The sequence below is a fragment of the Bicyclus anynana genome, chromosome 1 (assembly GCF_947172395.1).
Source record: "Bicyclus anynana chromosome 1, ilBicAnyn1.1, whole genome shotgun sequence".
Classification (NCBI taxonomy): Eukaryota; Metazoa; Arthropoda; class Insecta; order Lepidoptera; family Nymphalidae; genus Bicyclus; species Bicyclus anynana.
In genome coordinates this window covers 18,305,534-18,320,394 of record NC_069083.1, presented here as the reverse complement: position 1 = coordinate 18,320,394, position 14,861 = coordinate 18,305,534, and the positions used below count along the sequence as shown (strand labels likewise).

At 37.7% G+C, this 14,861-nt stretch overlaps 3 protein-coding genes across 10 annotated transcripts in view; 1 reads left to right on the top strand and 2 right to left on the bottom strand.

Moving 5' to 3' along the window:
• The window catches only part of LOC112048371 (DNA-binding protein Ewg), a 32,110-nt gene extending 23,366 nt beyond the window's left edge, over positions 1 to 8,744 (bottom strand). For 3 of the 7 annotated variants that reach the window (XM_052883731.1, XM_052883720.1, XM_052883730.1), the window contains exons 1-4: positions 8,260 to 8,397; positions 5,690 to 5,837; positions 5,180 to 5,327; positions 4,226 to 4,350 (exon numbers count right to left, since the gene is read on the bottom strand). In XM_052883731.1, coding sequence (XP_052739691.1) covers positions 4,226 to 4,350; positions 5,180 to 5,327; positions 5,690 to 5,734 — 318 coding nt within the window. In that variant the 5' untranslated portion in view covers positions 5,735 to 5,837; positions 8,260 to 8,397. Of the gene's footprint in view, positions 1 to 4,225; positions 4,351 to 5,179; positions 5,328 to 5,689; positions 5,838 to 8,259; positions 8,491 to 8,627 lie in introns of those variants that run through there. The other 4 variants (XM_052883706.1, XM_052883709.1, XM_052883713.1 and 1 more) reach the window with 2 other exon arrangements.
• The window catches only part of LOC112048374 (5-demethoxyubiquinone hydroxylase, mitochondrial), a 7,987-nt gene continuing 1,500 nt past the window's right edge, over positions 8,375 to 14,861 (top strand). The window contains exons 1-3 of one of the 2 annotated variants that reach the window (XM_024085881.2): positions 8,375 to 8,508; positions 13,364 to 13,445; positions 14,149 to 14,377. In XM_024085881.2, the coding sequence (XP_023941649.1) occupies positions 8,450 to 8,508; positions 13,364 to 13,445; positions 14,149 to 14,377 (370 nt within the window). In that variant the 5' untranslated portion in view covers positions 8,375 to 8,449. Of the gene's footprint in view, positions 8,509 to 8,545; positions 8,955 to 13,363; positions 13,446 to 14,148; positions 14,378 to 14,861 lie in introns of those variants that run through there. The other variant, XM_024085883.2, reaches the window with a different exon arrangement.
• LOC112048373 (protein shifted) overlaps positions 10,034 to 14,861 on the bottom strand; it is a 27,624-nt gene continuing 22,796 nt past the window's right edge. Inside the window, exons 6-8 of the mRNA XM_052883747.1 lie at positions 13,239 to 13,334; positions 11,176 to 11,379; positions 10,034 to 10,297 (exon numbers count right to left, since the gene is read on the bottom strand). Coding sequence (XP_052739707.1) covers positions 10,257 to 10,297; positions 11,176 to 11,379; positions 13,239 to 13,334 — 341 coding nt within the window. The 3' untranslated portion in view covers positions 10,034 to 10,256. The remainder of the gene's footprint in view (positions 10,298 to 11,175; positions 11,380 to 13,238; positions 13,335 to 14,861) is intronic.

Here is a 14,861-nt window from a genome sequence, read left to right as displayed (position 1 = left end):
TATACCATCCACCTTCATTTTTTATTGTTGCAGATAACACGGCTACGTAACCAGACTCTTCATTCTGACCTTGTTCCTTCTTTTTGAGCTTACAGAAACGGCTGATATGCCCATATTTATTACAAGAGAAACAGCGGGGTCCTCTTTGACTCTTCACTTCTTTTACAAACTGATTTGCTTTTACATTTTTGTTAATATATAACGCTGTAGACTCGGAGCTCTTCACCTCTTGCAAAAGCTTAGTCTTCACTGAGTCGGCAGTGACGGGCACACCGGAACTTTCCATAGCCATTATCATTGGCCTATACATCTCTGGTAAGCCAGCTAAGAGTAGCGTGCCTAACCATTCATCATTTACATCAAAAGAGATGCTTCGGAGTTTATGTGCTGTCCCCATAACTTTGTTAACATATTCTTCAATATTATTGCAGTTTTCTAGTGTTGTAGTTATCAAATCTCTTAGTAAACCAACTCGGCGTGTTAATCCTTTGTCATCGAACGCTTTGGCTAAACTCACCCAAACTTCCTCGGCAGTTTTCGCCTCTTGTATATGCACATAGTTGATTGGGTCAACCAGCAATATAATTTTCGATCTCGCCTTTATGTCGAGCTTAGGATCCACGGGGTCGTTGTCTTTTCGTTCGATGCAGTTCCACAAGTCCTCGTGTTGGAGATAAGTTTGTACGGCAAATCTCCACGTAGTATAATTATCTCTTCCAATTAATTTTTCAATTAGAGTCATCGTATTACTTGCAGACATATTGAATAAGAAATCGATTAATTTGAAGAACGATAACCAACTTCAAGCCGGCGCAGAGTTCGGTGGAATCATGTGGAATGTTCTAGAATTCGATGCGATGTTCAACTTTTTTTTCGGTACATGAAATTCCTTGAATTTATGTAATAATTACTTTCGCGTATTTCATTCGCACTGGGCCCATAACCTAATATAGTTTTTAGATAAACACGATATTAGTGGTTTGAGATTTATTGAAAACATAAAAAGAATTTTTACAAGAGAAACGCAAATCACAAGTCCGTCAAAAAGCAAAGAGTGAAAATATAGAGTATTGACAAGTTACCACAGATATGTAAACAGTATTGCCACAGGTTACATGATAATAATTTTATACTACAATAGTTATTTACTTTTGAACAGAATTTTAGGGTCACCCTATTGTGCGTTTATTTTATTTTCGTTTGATACCTAAAGGACGTCACCAGATCACTTTTAAGCTGAATATATCTTGTTTAGTAATAATATGTACATTATTTTGTTATTTTAGAGACATAAATTAAAAAAAAAAATTACATAAAATGTATCGAACTGTTTGTAGATTTATATTCTATTAATGATACAGAACCACGAAAAAAAATATCCGCACTAAAGACCGAATCACCCTGTATATCAGTATTCGTTAATGATTCGTTAACTAAATCCAGTCTGTCGTGCGTATTTTCTTCCCTTGTAATTTTTGTTATTTCGTTTTGTTCTCGTTTCGTTGTTATTGTTAATTATAGTGTATTTGTTGTTTGTTTACTGTTTTTACCCGACTGCAAGAAGGGTTATGTTTTCGCGCGTATCTTGTATGTATGTATGTAATATTCTTTATTACCTCATATCTTCCAAACCGTTGAACGGATTTACGTAATTCAGATAACGTTAGATTTGTTTTAATAACCCAAGTGTTCTTAGATAGGTGAAATTAGAAAAAAAACCAACAAGACGACTGTGAGACGCTATAGAATCGGGGTGAAGTTTTTTTTTTGTGAATATTGCAACATGCGAATCAAATTCAAGGGATTTTTGTGAGAATTTCAAAATAGTATATCATGGCCATGTTAAAAAAACTACAATTAGGAAAACGTTATTTATTAATTCTAATATTAATTAAGTCTATACATAATACGCGAGGCGGACGACTATAAGGTGCGAGGTTTATGAAGTGTAGTTATGAAACACCAAAAATAGACTAAAAGAAATATATTGATTATAAAAATCGGAAAAGTGCGAGTCGGATTCGGCCACCGAGGGTTGCGTAGATTTTTTGAATATTTACTTAATTTCGGTTGGACTTAGGTATACATTATCGTACTTTGTAACAAACGTAACCAATAAATCCGAAATTCACCATCTATCGTAACTAAAAAGTGTGAAATAAATTAATTAATTAAACAAATATAAAAACCCGGCATAAATGATATAAAAATTGATCAAACTAAAGTCGGGACCTAATAAAAAATGTAGACGAAAATCATTCTATTCAATATAATAGGTCCCGACTGTTTTCTAATTGTTTTCTACACTTCTGGACTGAGCTTTTTTTTCTTTTCAGTTTTTTTATCATTTATGCAGTCGGGTTTTTTATCAGTTTAATTAATTAATTTTATTTAGTTTAGTACGAAAATTAGTGAACCGGAGCCTGGTACTAGCCGGAGCAGTTATTCCGCGTTGCTATTGTTTCCGTCACCAAAAAAGAAACGTACGAATCAATCACCCTTATCGTCCTCCGAGAAAACCGTTTTGATTAATGTATTTAAATATGTCGAGGAAACCTTATGCTTGCTTCTACATAATAAAGAAACAAAACTATAAGAGTTCTGTATTGCCTACGGAACCCTTAATATAAGTGAAGCATTATCTGTTTGATAAATAAAAGAATATATTATATAGGAATATAGAATTAAAAAAATATTTGTTTATCACAGGAAGTTTTATTTCATGATAATATTCGTAAATAATGATAAAATGTTGAGCACCCCTGAGTCAGCTGTTTTTGTTTGTTTACATAGTTTAAAATACCTACTCAATTTGACTATAGGTATACAGGGTGTCCTGTAATTAATGGATAAAACGCAAACGGTAGATACACCACCTAATTATTTTAATTTTGTTTATTTCAATGTATTCATATTAGCTGTGACGTCACACGGGTCTCAGCTGAAAATCAGCGCCGTGTATTATGCTTGTATGTAGTGCACGGCATATGCTGAGCTGTACACACTTTCTTTTTTAGGGTTACAGACAGACATTCTGTCATAAGGATAGAGTATTTATTGACTGTCTGTAACTTTTAGATATGAATAAATTTATTTTCCTTCTTTCTTTCTTAATTATCTAAAACTAATTTGATTAGTTTTCAAACAATCCCTATGGTGACCAATTGTTTTTTTCGGATTTTTCCTTTTTGAATCAGTTTTTTGCCTGCTGTAATGTCGAAAATGTCTATTGCAGAGATCTGATTTTTGTTATACATTGCGGATTAAATTACCAAATTTTTACTAGAATTTGTTGGCTGTTTTTCACACCATACACAACATTACGATCACAACTATATGAATCATTGATTCTATAGAGACAGTATTTATAATTGCATTAAATCGTGGAGACATATACTTTGACAGAAAAGTAACGTCTAGCGAGGCAGGCTCTTATGTAATTAGTCTGAGCTCATTATAATAATCATCAAATGTTAACCGGTACACGTCCACTCCGGGGAAGAATACCAACAACAAATTCAATACCCCAAGTTTTGTCATCCATCCGAAATACTTCTCTACTCTTTAAAGACATCACAGACAAGTTCCGCGTTCTCTGTAATAAGACTGGGCGATCTGTGCAATGATAAACTATTCGCAGGACGCAGAATTCAAAACGTCTAACGTTTTTCGATTACAGAAGGCTTTAGTTGCAAAAATTCAGGTCGACGGACAAAATATATAATTATGCTACTATTGGACCCCGGCGACTTGGTCTGCTTTTAGATACCCTTAATCTGGCCCTCTCGCAAAATCCGTTCTTAGCGGAAGTCTACTATGAGCAACCTCCCTGCCAAATTTTAACTTTGTACGTCAAGCGGTTGTCGAGATATCGTGATGACCTTTCGCTTTTATATATTAAGATATAAGATATATTTAAAAGAAGATACTCGCATGATAGCCACAGTAACTTTACTGGAAGTGTACCTTCACTTGAAAGGGGTCATAGCATTATTTCTGTCCCAATTTTCCAAGGCGCATTAAAGTCTGACAGTGTCCTAATTTTATTGTGGATCAACCATCTGTTATTAATTGTTATTGATAGATATAGTAGAGTAGGAATAAGAACACTCTTTGGCTAGTCATTTTTCCAAAAAAGAAAGTCTCCTCATACAAAGATAAACAAGTTACAACTTTTTTGTGTTGGTGTTTAAAAATTGTTTAAAACAAATTCATAAAAACTTACTCTGAGTTTTCTAAGTAGTCTGTTTTGATGTCTCTTCCTCACAGAGGGATTTGTTTCGAAGGAATGTGGCCTCTTCCGTTTCTTCGACGAAGCTATTGCTGCTGCTGCAGCCATGCCCACCGGACCTGGGGAAAGAACATAAAGAATCAATTCCTATCACCCTACTCCTGCGAACCATTGCAGATGAAATAAACGCGAAAGTTTGTATGGATGTTTGGGTGCTTGTTACTCTTTAACATTGCTACTACTGAAGCGATTTAGCTGAAATTTGGTATTGAGATATAGCATGGATTAACAAATAGGTTACTTTTTATCCCAGAAAAATCCATGGTTACCCGAGGGATTTGTGGAAAACTAAATTCCACGCAGACGTAGTCGCGAGCGTCCGCTAGTATACAATACTCAACTCAAATACATGTACCTGAGTTCAGAGTTTATAGTCTGGCAAGTTCGTAGATGACACTCCTAAGATATGCGGGCGACGAGGGGAAAGACTGCGCGGGTGTGAAATCGTGCGTACGGGGAAGTGAGGTGCATCAGTCGTCAGTTTTTCATTCATCGCTACACGCCCCTGTTCGTGTTGAATTTCTCATCACATAAACATCACATGCAGTAGTGTCATAAGTGCTCATTAGCAAATCTTAAGTCTTGCTATCATCATTAACAGCCTCCCTTCTAACAGGAGAGGGGATATGGAGCTTAAACCCACCATGCTGCTGCAGTTTTGGGCTTAGGTCTGGTCTGGTGGTGGCTTCTTACCACCCTACCGGCAAAGTAAGACTGCCAAGCAACTAAGCGTTCTTGTATGATATATATAAGCCACATAGAAACCATCAGTAGAATAAGTGGTATCTCTGCCATGTATTAAACTGCATTGTCACTTAACATCAGGTTAAACATGACGCAGTCGAGGTCAACTAAGGGTTTGTCATTGAATAAAAAAAAATGACGCACCTGCGGCAGCCAGCTGCTTGGTGACCTCGTCGCTCATGGCGTTCTTCATGGCGTCGGCGCCGTCGTCGTACGTGGAGCCCGCCGGCGACGACACGCACTCGTCCTCGTCGTCCGACGCGCCGCTCAGCCCCTCCACCTGCGACATGTCCTGCACCAGGGCACAAGGTTTTAAAATCAAAACTCATTTATTTCGAATAGGCTTAATTTACAAGCACTTTTGAAATTTCAAATTTGTCTACTTGTAAGGTACAACAACTGTATACAACTATATACTGAGAAGTGCCAGCAATACACTCAATATGATTCATAACTAAGGTAGCCAAAACATGTACAAATTATACTAATTGGAAAATACCTTTGCCATATTGGTAGATTCAAAAATTTGTTCTCCAATAGAAGTTCATACTGAGTCCTCTGCATCTTGCAACTATGAAGTGCAAGCCACTAGTTGTAAGTTGTTGGTCAGTAACAACTTAAAGAACAGACTTTGATCTTAACGAGGGAGCTTACCTCCTCAGCCATGTCCATAGACTCTGTGCTCATAGCTGAGTTCATGTTGGTGTAGGTTTGAGTCTTGACAAAGACTGCAGCACCTTTAGCTTCCCACTGGACTGTACAACACTAGTTGTGTCTTTGGTTGATCCTTGCTCTTCACCACCTATGAAATTATTTTGTAAACCATTATCAGTTGAACTTTTAATTTTGAAGCTAAATTTACAAATATATTTTTAGAGTTAACTAAACCAGTTCAGAAGACTAAATACAGTAAATATTATGTATGTTGCACATTTATTTTTCACTGTTTGCCACAAGTTATTAGATAGAAGCTATTAGATATGTCACTAGCGCATTGTCAATACTATCATCAATATGAGGTGAACAAAGGTGGCCAAATAATTGTCTTAATTTCATTTAGTTATGCAACTATTTAGTTACTAACTAAACTAACTAACAGCAAAAGTTATTTCAACAAATAATACCTAAATATTGTCTAGAATGTTGAGTTCTGTGTTCAATAAATATAAAAACTGTATACTTAATTACAACTATGGAATATGGAAATATATGGAATGGAAAATAAGTAAATAATGTAAGTAAACAGAAAATAAAAGTAAGTAAGTAAGTAAGAAATTAAATATCACGTGTCTCAAACGGTGAAAGAATTCTCTTAATTCTCTGTGTATGTGAAGTCTGCCAATCCACATAAGGCCAGTGTGGTGGACTATTGGCCTAACCCCTCTCATTCAGAGAGGAGACTCGAGCTCAGCAGTGAGCCCAATATGGGTTGATAAAGATGAAGCAGAAAATTGAGTATATGTAGTAGCTGAATTTTGATCACTTTTTGCAGTGATTTTGTAGGCATGTAACATATGTAATAGTATAAAATTGCTGATACACCACTAATTTTAATTAGAAATCCTATATTTGCCAAAAAACCTTTATTATGACTTTGTTCCTTTTTATGATTCCTATATATGAACTATAATAATAGAGCAATGTCAGTCAATGCAATATTCAGTTATCTCAGAATAATAAGAAATTCATAAACTTCTCATTTGTGCCAAACTTTGTGAGGCATATGATGGCTGTGCACTGTACAATAACATCCCAGTAGGGGTATAATAGCTGCACAGTGCAAGTTTGGTACATATTATAATTTCAATATTTTTCTTATTTTATCCATTACTTATATTTTTATAGTGTCAATATCTCAATGGTAAAAGTGATAGACACAATATACAGAGGTCAGAGGGTTCTATCCCCACCCACTGAACTATTTTTGTACCCACTTCTATCAATCTTTCCAAGTAATTGGAGGGAAACAGGAATATTGGTCACATTAAGATATGCCAAATATTGTATTAAAAAAAAATTGTATATCTATAAAAAAGACTTATACCCTGAAATCCATGAATACTACAAAAATGTAAGGCATATCAAGTATGCAAGTACTTCATCATGTACTAAAATATTAATTGTAATGTTTATGTAAACTACTAAGTATAGCAACTGGTCATAGGCAGCTCAGAGCCTTGTTTGGAAGTCCCTACAGGAGGCCTAAATTCAGCTACCACTGTAGTAGAAAGTACTAAGTCACTTAAAGTCCTGATTCCTACACATTAGTATACAAATATGATAATTTTGATTTTGATTTTTTGATCACAGGATATCTTTCATTGAGAAAAAGTATTTGAAAGTAAAGTGGTAAAATTTATATTCTATAATTTATTGTGATTCCTATTTAATGATTGAAAAACAATATTTATTAATTAAATAAGACAATTTGATACTTGAGAGTAATGTGAGTTATCAATTTTCAAGGCTAAAATTAAGGTATCAGTAAAGTTAGCAAGATATTGTATAATTACTTTATGTAAGAAAAACATTACAAAAGTAAACATTATTCATATAAAATTTGTAATGCAATTCTTCCAAAACCTAAAGTAAAAGCTTAAACTTGGTCAATTATTGATTAGAAATTTAACAAATGCTGTGACCTTTTGACATTTCTAACTAGAACAAGAGCATAGTTTGATTGCTTGCTGTAATACCTACCAATTGACTTCTGTTCTGACTGAAATATACCTGGCAAAGGCCATACTGAATAAACCATTAAAGCATCAACTTTAGAATTGTTTTCAAGCATACCCAATAGATTTAAAAACATTTAGGCAATTGTATAGTTTAGGCAGCCCAGTCGAAAAATCAATACTCAACCTATCTACAGAATAGTGAAATAGGATATCCTAGAAAATATTATTTTGTAAGCTCGAACGAATCAACGTTGCGTGAAATGTTTCTAGCGGGCGATTCGAGCTGGATAGGGACAAGCTGGAGATTGCAGTTTATGAGAATCGACTAAATATTGCGAAGGCTGGCTCGATATGATTTAATATCGCTTTATGTTTTTGTTTAGATGCAATTTCAGGCCGATCGTCGCAGCGGGACATTTTCGAAGGCGAATGACATAAACTCTTTTGCGGCGGCGTAAAGGATAAACCCAAATGAATGGCCATCATGAAGGGTCGCGCGTTCGAGCAGGCCCAGACAGAATAGAAAGACTACGACTGCGTACGCACCTGCGTGATTTGAAAGACATTTTGCACTCCTCTTGGAAGCTCCTCAAGTTCGCGGTGATGTAACCGGACGAAAACAACACTTTCTGAGACTCTTTCACTCAACCGAACACGAGATTCACAAAAAACACCAAGCACTGCAGAGACCCCGAATAAAGCGAGTCCTCCATTGATATCGATCGGCAAACGAGATATGCGAACATTGTACACTTCACACCAGCGAGGGGGCGCCATTTTGTACGAGTCTGCGCGGTGAGGATTTTCTTTTTGTATGAAGAGTTGGAAAGGGAAATTACCCCTCGCACTGAGCGGGGGGAAGGAGCTTTTTGTTGTGTTACTTTTGTTATAGCTCTTTTGTATAGAAAACTTACCAGATTATGTTATAAAATTTTCTCGTTTGATTTATTTTTGGCCCGTCAGATGGGCGATCAAGAAAAATTCCAAGTTTATTTTGGAAAACATCGATCATGTCAGACAGTGGCGCCGTCTGTCGGAGTTTTCACGGAAACCAATTTGACAGCTGATAGAATGTTAAAAAAAATGTAAACATTAAACTTGGGTGCAAGAAATTCTAAATAATTTCTCTTTTCTATTTCAAAATAATTACTGACTTGTTGTGTAAACAAAGTATCTGGAATAAAATAATTAAATCGAACTTTGAAGCACGTATTCTCGTATTGAAGCATTTGTCAATAAAGGTAAGTGTTTGAGTAATATAAAAGTAATTTCTGTAGATTTTCTTATTTATAAAATAGAAAAAGAAACACCATTTTGTGTTTTGCCACTACGATGGTAAATTTCTTTAGTTCTTAACTAACAATAACAAATTAAGAAAAACCTAACCTCATCAAACCTCATCATCAATTATTATAGTTGATTTAACTATCGCACCTTTTTTGTTGTGGTTAAAAATCTTATTTTGTTCAAAATCTCCAAGCCAAAGCCACTATATTCCAAGCCACTATATTCACTATATTGTATTATAACATATAATTTATACCATTTGATTTATATTTGTCTGTACCATCTATGTTTAATCTTTTAATCTCTTGTTAATTATAATCAACCTTTAACTGTGAAAATTAAGTAGTTTTAATGTTCAATATGCTGGACTACAATCATGTGTGATAGAAAACTGTGATCTAGAATAAAAAAATATCTAGGAAAATCGAGAATGGGATATGCATGCTTAGAAAATGCCTGCACTTTATTCACTCTTGACTTGAAGCCTGAAGGTGTTCAAATTGTAGATAGCAGGAAACAATGTCACCCTGTTATTTCCCCCTGTATGTATTTTTAGTCTTTACAAGTTAGCCCTTGACTACAATCTCACCTGATGGTAAGTGATGATGCAATCTATGATGGAAGCAGGCTTAGTTAACAGAAAGGGGTGTCACACAACATCATACCGGAGCACTAAATCGTTTCTCCGTACGTCTCTGCTGGTAAGGTAGTAACTAGCCACAGCCAAACACTCCCACCAGCCAGACCTGGACCAATTAAGTAAACCTTAATCGACCCAGCCGGGGATTAACTGTGCAGGTAAAACCATAGGGCGTCTGCTAGTCTCTGATAAAGAGGTGAAGTTTGTGGCATTGTAGGGGATAATTTCTGGATATACTAAACTAATTTGAAAAATTCTTTTAACACTAGAAAGCCACATTATTTGTGAGTGTCATAGGCTATATTTTATCCTAGTACTCCAAGGGCACAGGAAATACACTACTACTGGATATCAGCTAGTTATAGTATAATACCAAAAAGTAAAATATCACAATTGTTCTTTATAAAAGGAGATTTTAATAAAAATAAAAAATGTACAAACTCATCTTATATGTAATGTATATTTATAATTTATAATATTTAATAAAATCTAACCTTATATTCTAAATGACTAATTTAGTTATCAATACATATAAAACTTAATAAAAATATTTAAATCACATGATTAGTTATTAAGTAGATTTCTCTTCTTCTATTCCGTCAAAAGGTATTGCATTTCATCGTGGCCTCTTAAACTCTCCAGATTCCTCTGATGAACCTGGAAATAAATAAAGCATTTTTTTTATTGTTTACTTTCTTTTTAATTAAACTTAAAACTGTGTTTACACTATACAAGTACATTTACAAGTGGGAATTAATGTACTTATGGGAGTGTTTTTATTGTCATATGGCTGGCTGTGAGAGTATAGAATAAAGTGCATCAATAGATTTAACAATTACGAGTACTAGCTTTATTTGCAGTCTACTAATAAATATTCTAAGAGTCTGTTATTCCATGATAGCCCAGTGGAAACGACCTCTGCCTCAGATTCCGGAGGATGTGGTCATAGAATCCGGTCCGGGGCATGCACCTTCAACTTTTCAGTTGTGTGCATTAATATCTTGTGTCTCAAACGGTGAAGAAAAAACGTTGTGAGGAAACGTGCATACCAGAGAATTTTCTTAATTCTTTGCGAGTGTGAAGTCTGCCAATCCGCATTGGGCCAGCGTGGTGGACTATTGGCCTAACCTCTCTGATTCTGAGAGGAGACTCGAGGTCAGCAGTGAGCCGATAATGATGAATAAATGTTCAATTGAGCTACTTAAATCTGGGGGTTTGTTGTGATATATACCATAATGATATATACCATACTTATTACAATATTACAACTTAACTTTCTCCATGACTGGTACCATATACTGTATGTTGCCAGACATATTATGCACTGTTCTAGTAGTAGATCACATAATATGAGTGCGAGTACCAGATGCGCACACGCATTCGTTGATAACACTCCCATGATATGCAGGCGACAGGGAGATAGACTGCGCGGGAGTGAAAACATTATTGTGGATGGATGGATGGATGTGGAGTGGATTTTTCATTCATTGCTACCCGCCCCATCAGGAGTTTTACGAACGCCAAGCCATACGCACCGTAGGTCCGGTGGCAGTAGCGGCCGCGCCAGCCCGGCTCGCAGCGGCACGCGCCCCCGCGGCACACGCCGTGCCGGCACGCGCGCACGCACTCGCCCGCGCGCCGCCCTACCTCGCAGTGGTTGCCGCCCGAGCCGGCGGGGCAGCGGCACTTGTTGACCCCCTTGCAGCGGCCCCCGTTCAGACAGGGGATCACGCATTTCGCTGTAACCATACATACAATCATATAGATTTTCCACAAATTCATAGCTTGGAAAACGGTCGGTTACTTAACCGGGATGTATAGAACATAATCGAAGCTGTTGATAACAGTCTTGGAACAAGTTTATTCTGCCCATACTACCTCTGCTCAATAACTCGAAAAGCTGAGGTGGTATCGGGCGGGGTATACATATAGTTCGAATAGAATAAGAATTGTTTATTTGAAAAAACTCAGTACACAAATTACATTGACGTCCTGACCCTTAAACTAGGTAAGCCCGTGTCTTAAGGGCTAGTGACTTCCCTAGGTACATATGCACAGGTACAATGACTGATGGTTACTTAACCGGGATGTATAGAACATAATCGAAGTTCTTGGGTGTTAGGTGATTTCTTTGCTCGATACTGAGTATCAGTTTTGTACAAAGTGTCATGCCACTAGAGTAGGGACCTGATATTTTACCAGCCAAGAAATTCTACAAGTGGGAGATTGATAGTAAGCAATAGGTCAATGTAAGCAATATAGGGTCGTAGCAAGCCTCAAGTGGTATCTTCATTTCACCACCACCATCACTCGCTATAAAACAATACCTTATTAATACTATAAGAATATAGTATCAGATGTTTTTGTTTCAATTATTGATTGTTTAAACAATGCGCCCACGCACGCATTGCGTCAGCAGTCAGTGCAACATGTCCCCCTATATTTCCGACCCCTTTCTAAAGCTTTACGCGGAGGGTCACGTATTTTACTGACAGCTTTTTGTGTTGGCCGATTAATTACGGAGTCACGAATATCGATTAAACTGAATAGATTATAGTTGCGTGTGACAGTATAAAATATGCGACTAGTAAAAGGGGTTTGAAACAAGTAACGATAAGTCTCCGAATGGGGCGACGCTAATTTAGTTCAGTTCAATGCAACCAAAACGCAGGCATGTCTACTGACGGCAAAACGGACTCCTTTTCCATTTACACCTACATTCAGAAATGTATCCTTGCCTATCACTGACCACATCGATCTCCTGGGTGTCGATATTTCGGCTAACATCAACTTTGGGCGGTCCATAGAATCTAAAGCCAAAACCGCGGCTAAAAAACTTGGAATACTCCGTAAGGTTAAGCAGTACTTCTCCTCACAGCAATTACTTACTCTATATCAAGCCCAAGTCCGGTCTTGCATGGAGTACTGCAGCCATCTTTTTGACGGCTCAGCCAAATACCAATTGGCTGCTTTGGATGCTGTGGATCACCGAGCCAGGAGACTCATTGGCACAGATTCACCGCTTTTGACCAAACTCCAGACCCTTGAGCATCGGCGGAAAGTTACCAGTTTATCGGTGTTTTATAGGATATATTTTGAAGAATGTGCTCAGGAGCTATTCGATGTCATACCACCTTCGCCTTTTTACCATCGCACCGCAAGACATCGGGTGGGTTTTCATCCCTATATTGTAGATGTCCCTAGGACCCGTACAAAACGCTTTGCGTCTTCTTTTCTCATACGCACGGCTAAGGTTTGGAATACCCTTCCCAAGTCTGTGTTTCCTGAATATTATAACTTGGGTATCTTCAAAACAAGAGTGAGTAGGCACCTTCTAGGCAAGCGTGTCCCATCTTAGACTGTATCTACACTTACCATCAGGTTAGATCATGGTCAAACGCGAGCCTATTTGCATTAAAAAAAAAAAAAAAAAAAGATAAAGAAGGGGACCAGTCAAAGTACCTAACTACCTATAGGCTTCAATAGACTAATGGTTAAGTACAAGCTTAACTGCTTAAAGTTAACGTTGACTATAGAAATCATATCAGCGTGCTTATTGATTGTTTTCATATCTTTAGTAATGGAAATAACGACTTACAAAATTCGCAGCGAAGACCAAAATACCCTTTAGGGCATTCGCAGGTATCCTTTTGTATGCATTTCCCGCCGTTCAAGCATTTTTGCGAGCATATTCCTGAAACAAACGTGAATGTTTAATTGCAGACTGTCCAGAATGAACCGCCCATCGCCGCTTCTCCGGCAAGTGAGGAGGACGCATTCTGCTGCGTGGAAGAAGAATCCCCATGTAAGTTTATTCTTAAGGAATACATCTATATTATAACCTGGTTCATCGGCCTATATTTTAATGGTCAGGCCTCTCTACTTTTCTACTAGCACAGCATACTATGCTGCTTCACATTATGATAATGATTTGACTCTGTGACAATCACTCAAATTCAATTTAATTCGTAATTATCACTACTATGTTAATGATTATATCCGGTAACCGGAACCGACAGCTTTGATGAGCATAGGCTTTATTATAGGTAAAGGAACCAAAGTTACTGACTCAGGCTATGTCGGTATCTTCGGTTCTTTATCTGATAAGTTATTCTATCTAGATCTGTTTATTTGTCTGATGGGTTTTTTCTTTAATTTATTTTATGAAAAGATAGCCTGCGATTTCACCTGATGTTAAGTGACGATGCAGTCTAAGATGGAAGCGGACTCACTTGGAAGACAACATACTTGGAACAAGTTTTTCTGCCCATACTGCTCAACGACTCGAAAAGCTGAAATGGTATCGGGCAGGGTTCGAAGAGTTCGAAGAGTCGCAGATGGTTGAGCCCTTAGTCTTAAGAATCAATTGTTAGAATAGCGACCCCGCAAATTAATCGAACCGATCGACATCGAGTGAGTCGCATGAACTGCTCCCAGCGGATTAGAATCGTAAATCGTTTGGAAGTCCCAATAGATGTTATGATGATAAATGATGCTATTTGTGTTAGTTGGACTCTATAATCCGCGTGGACCACGCGGGCGAGCTGGGCGCGGACCGCATCTACGCGGGGCAGATGGCGGTGCTGGGGCGCACGGCGGAGGGGGCCACCATCCAGCACATGTGGGAGCAGGAGATCAAGCACCGGCAGGCCTTCGAGCAGCTCATCTGCAAGCACCGCGTGCGCCCCACCGTCATGACGCCCATCTGGAACGTCGCGGGATTCGCACTCGGCGCTGGTGAGCCATCTCTGTCTCCAGTCACTTCCTCACCACTGGAGATCGTGACCAACCCTTTGGCGATATTATTTACAAACATGGATTAACATTTATAACTCAACTAGTGGAGGTCCGCGACTTCGTCCGTCACTTAGACCTCCTTAATTCGCTCCTGTCGCAAAATCCTTTCTTAGCAGATACCTACTAATTATAGACTGCCTCCCTGCCAAGTTTAATTTTTAGTTTAAGTGATTTTCGAGATTTCGGGATGACCTTTCGCATTTATATATTAAGATTTCCTTCAATTAAACTTTAAGTGGTTGTGATTAGGTCCACTTTACTTTGAATGAATTGGAGGTTTAAATTAAATCTTAATCCATGTATAAGTACGACGGCCTCCGTGGCGCAGTGGTATGCGCGATGGATTTACAAGACGGAGGTCCTGGGTTCGATCCCCGGCTGGGCCGATTGAGATTTTCTTGATTGGTCCAGTCTGGCCGGTGGG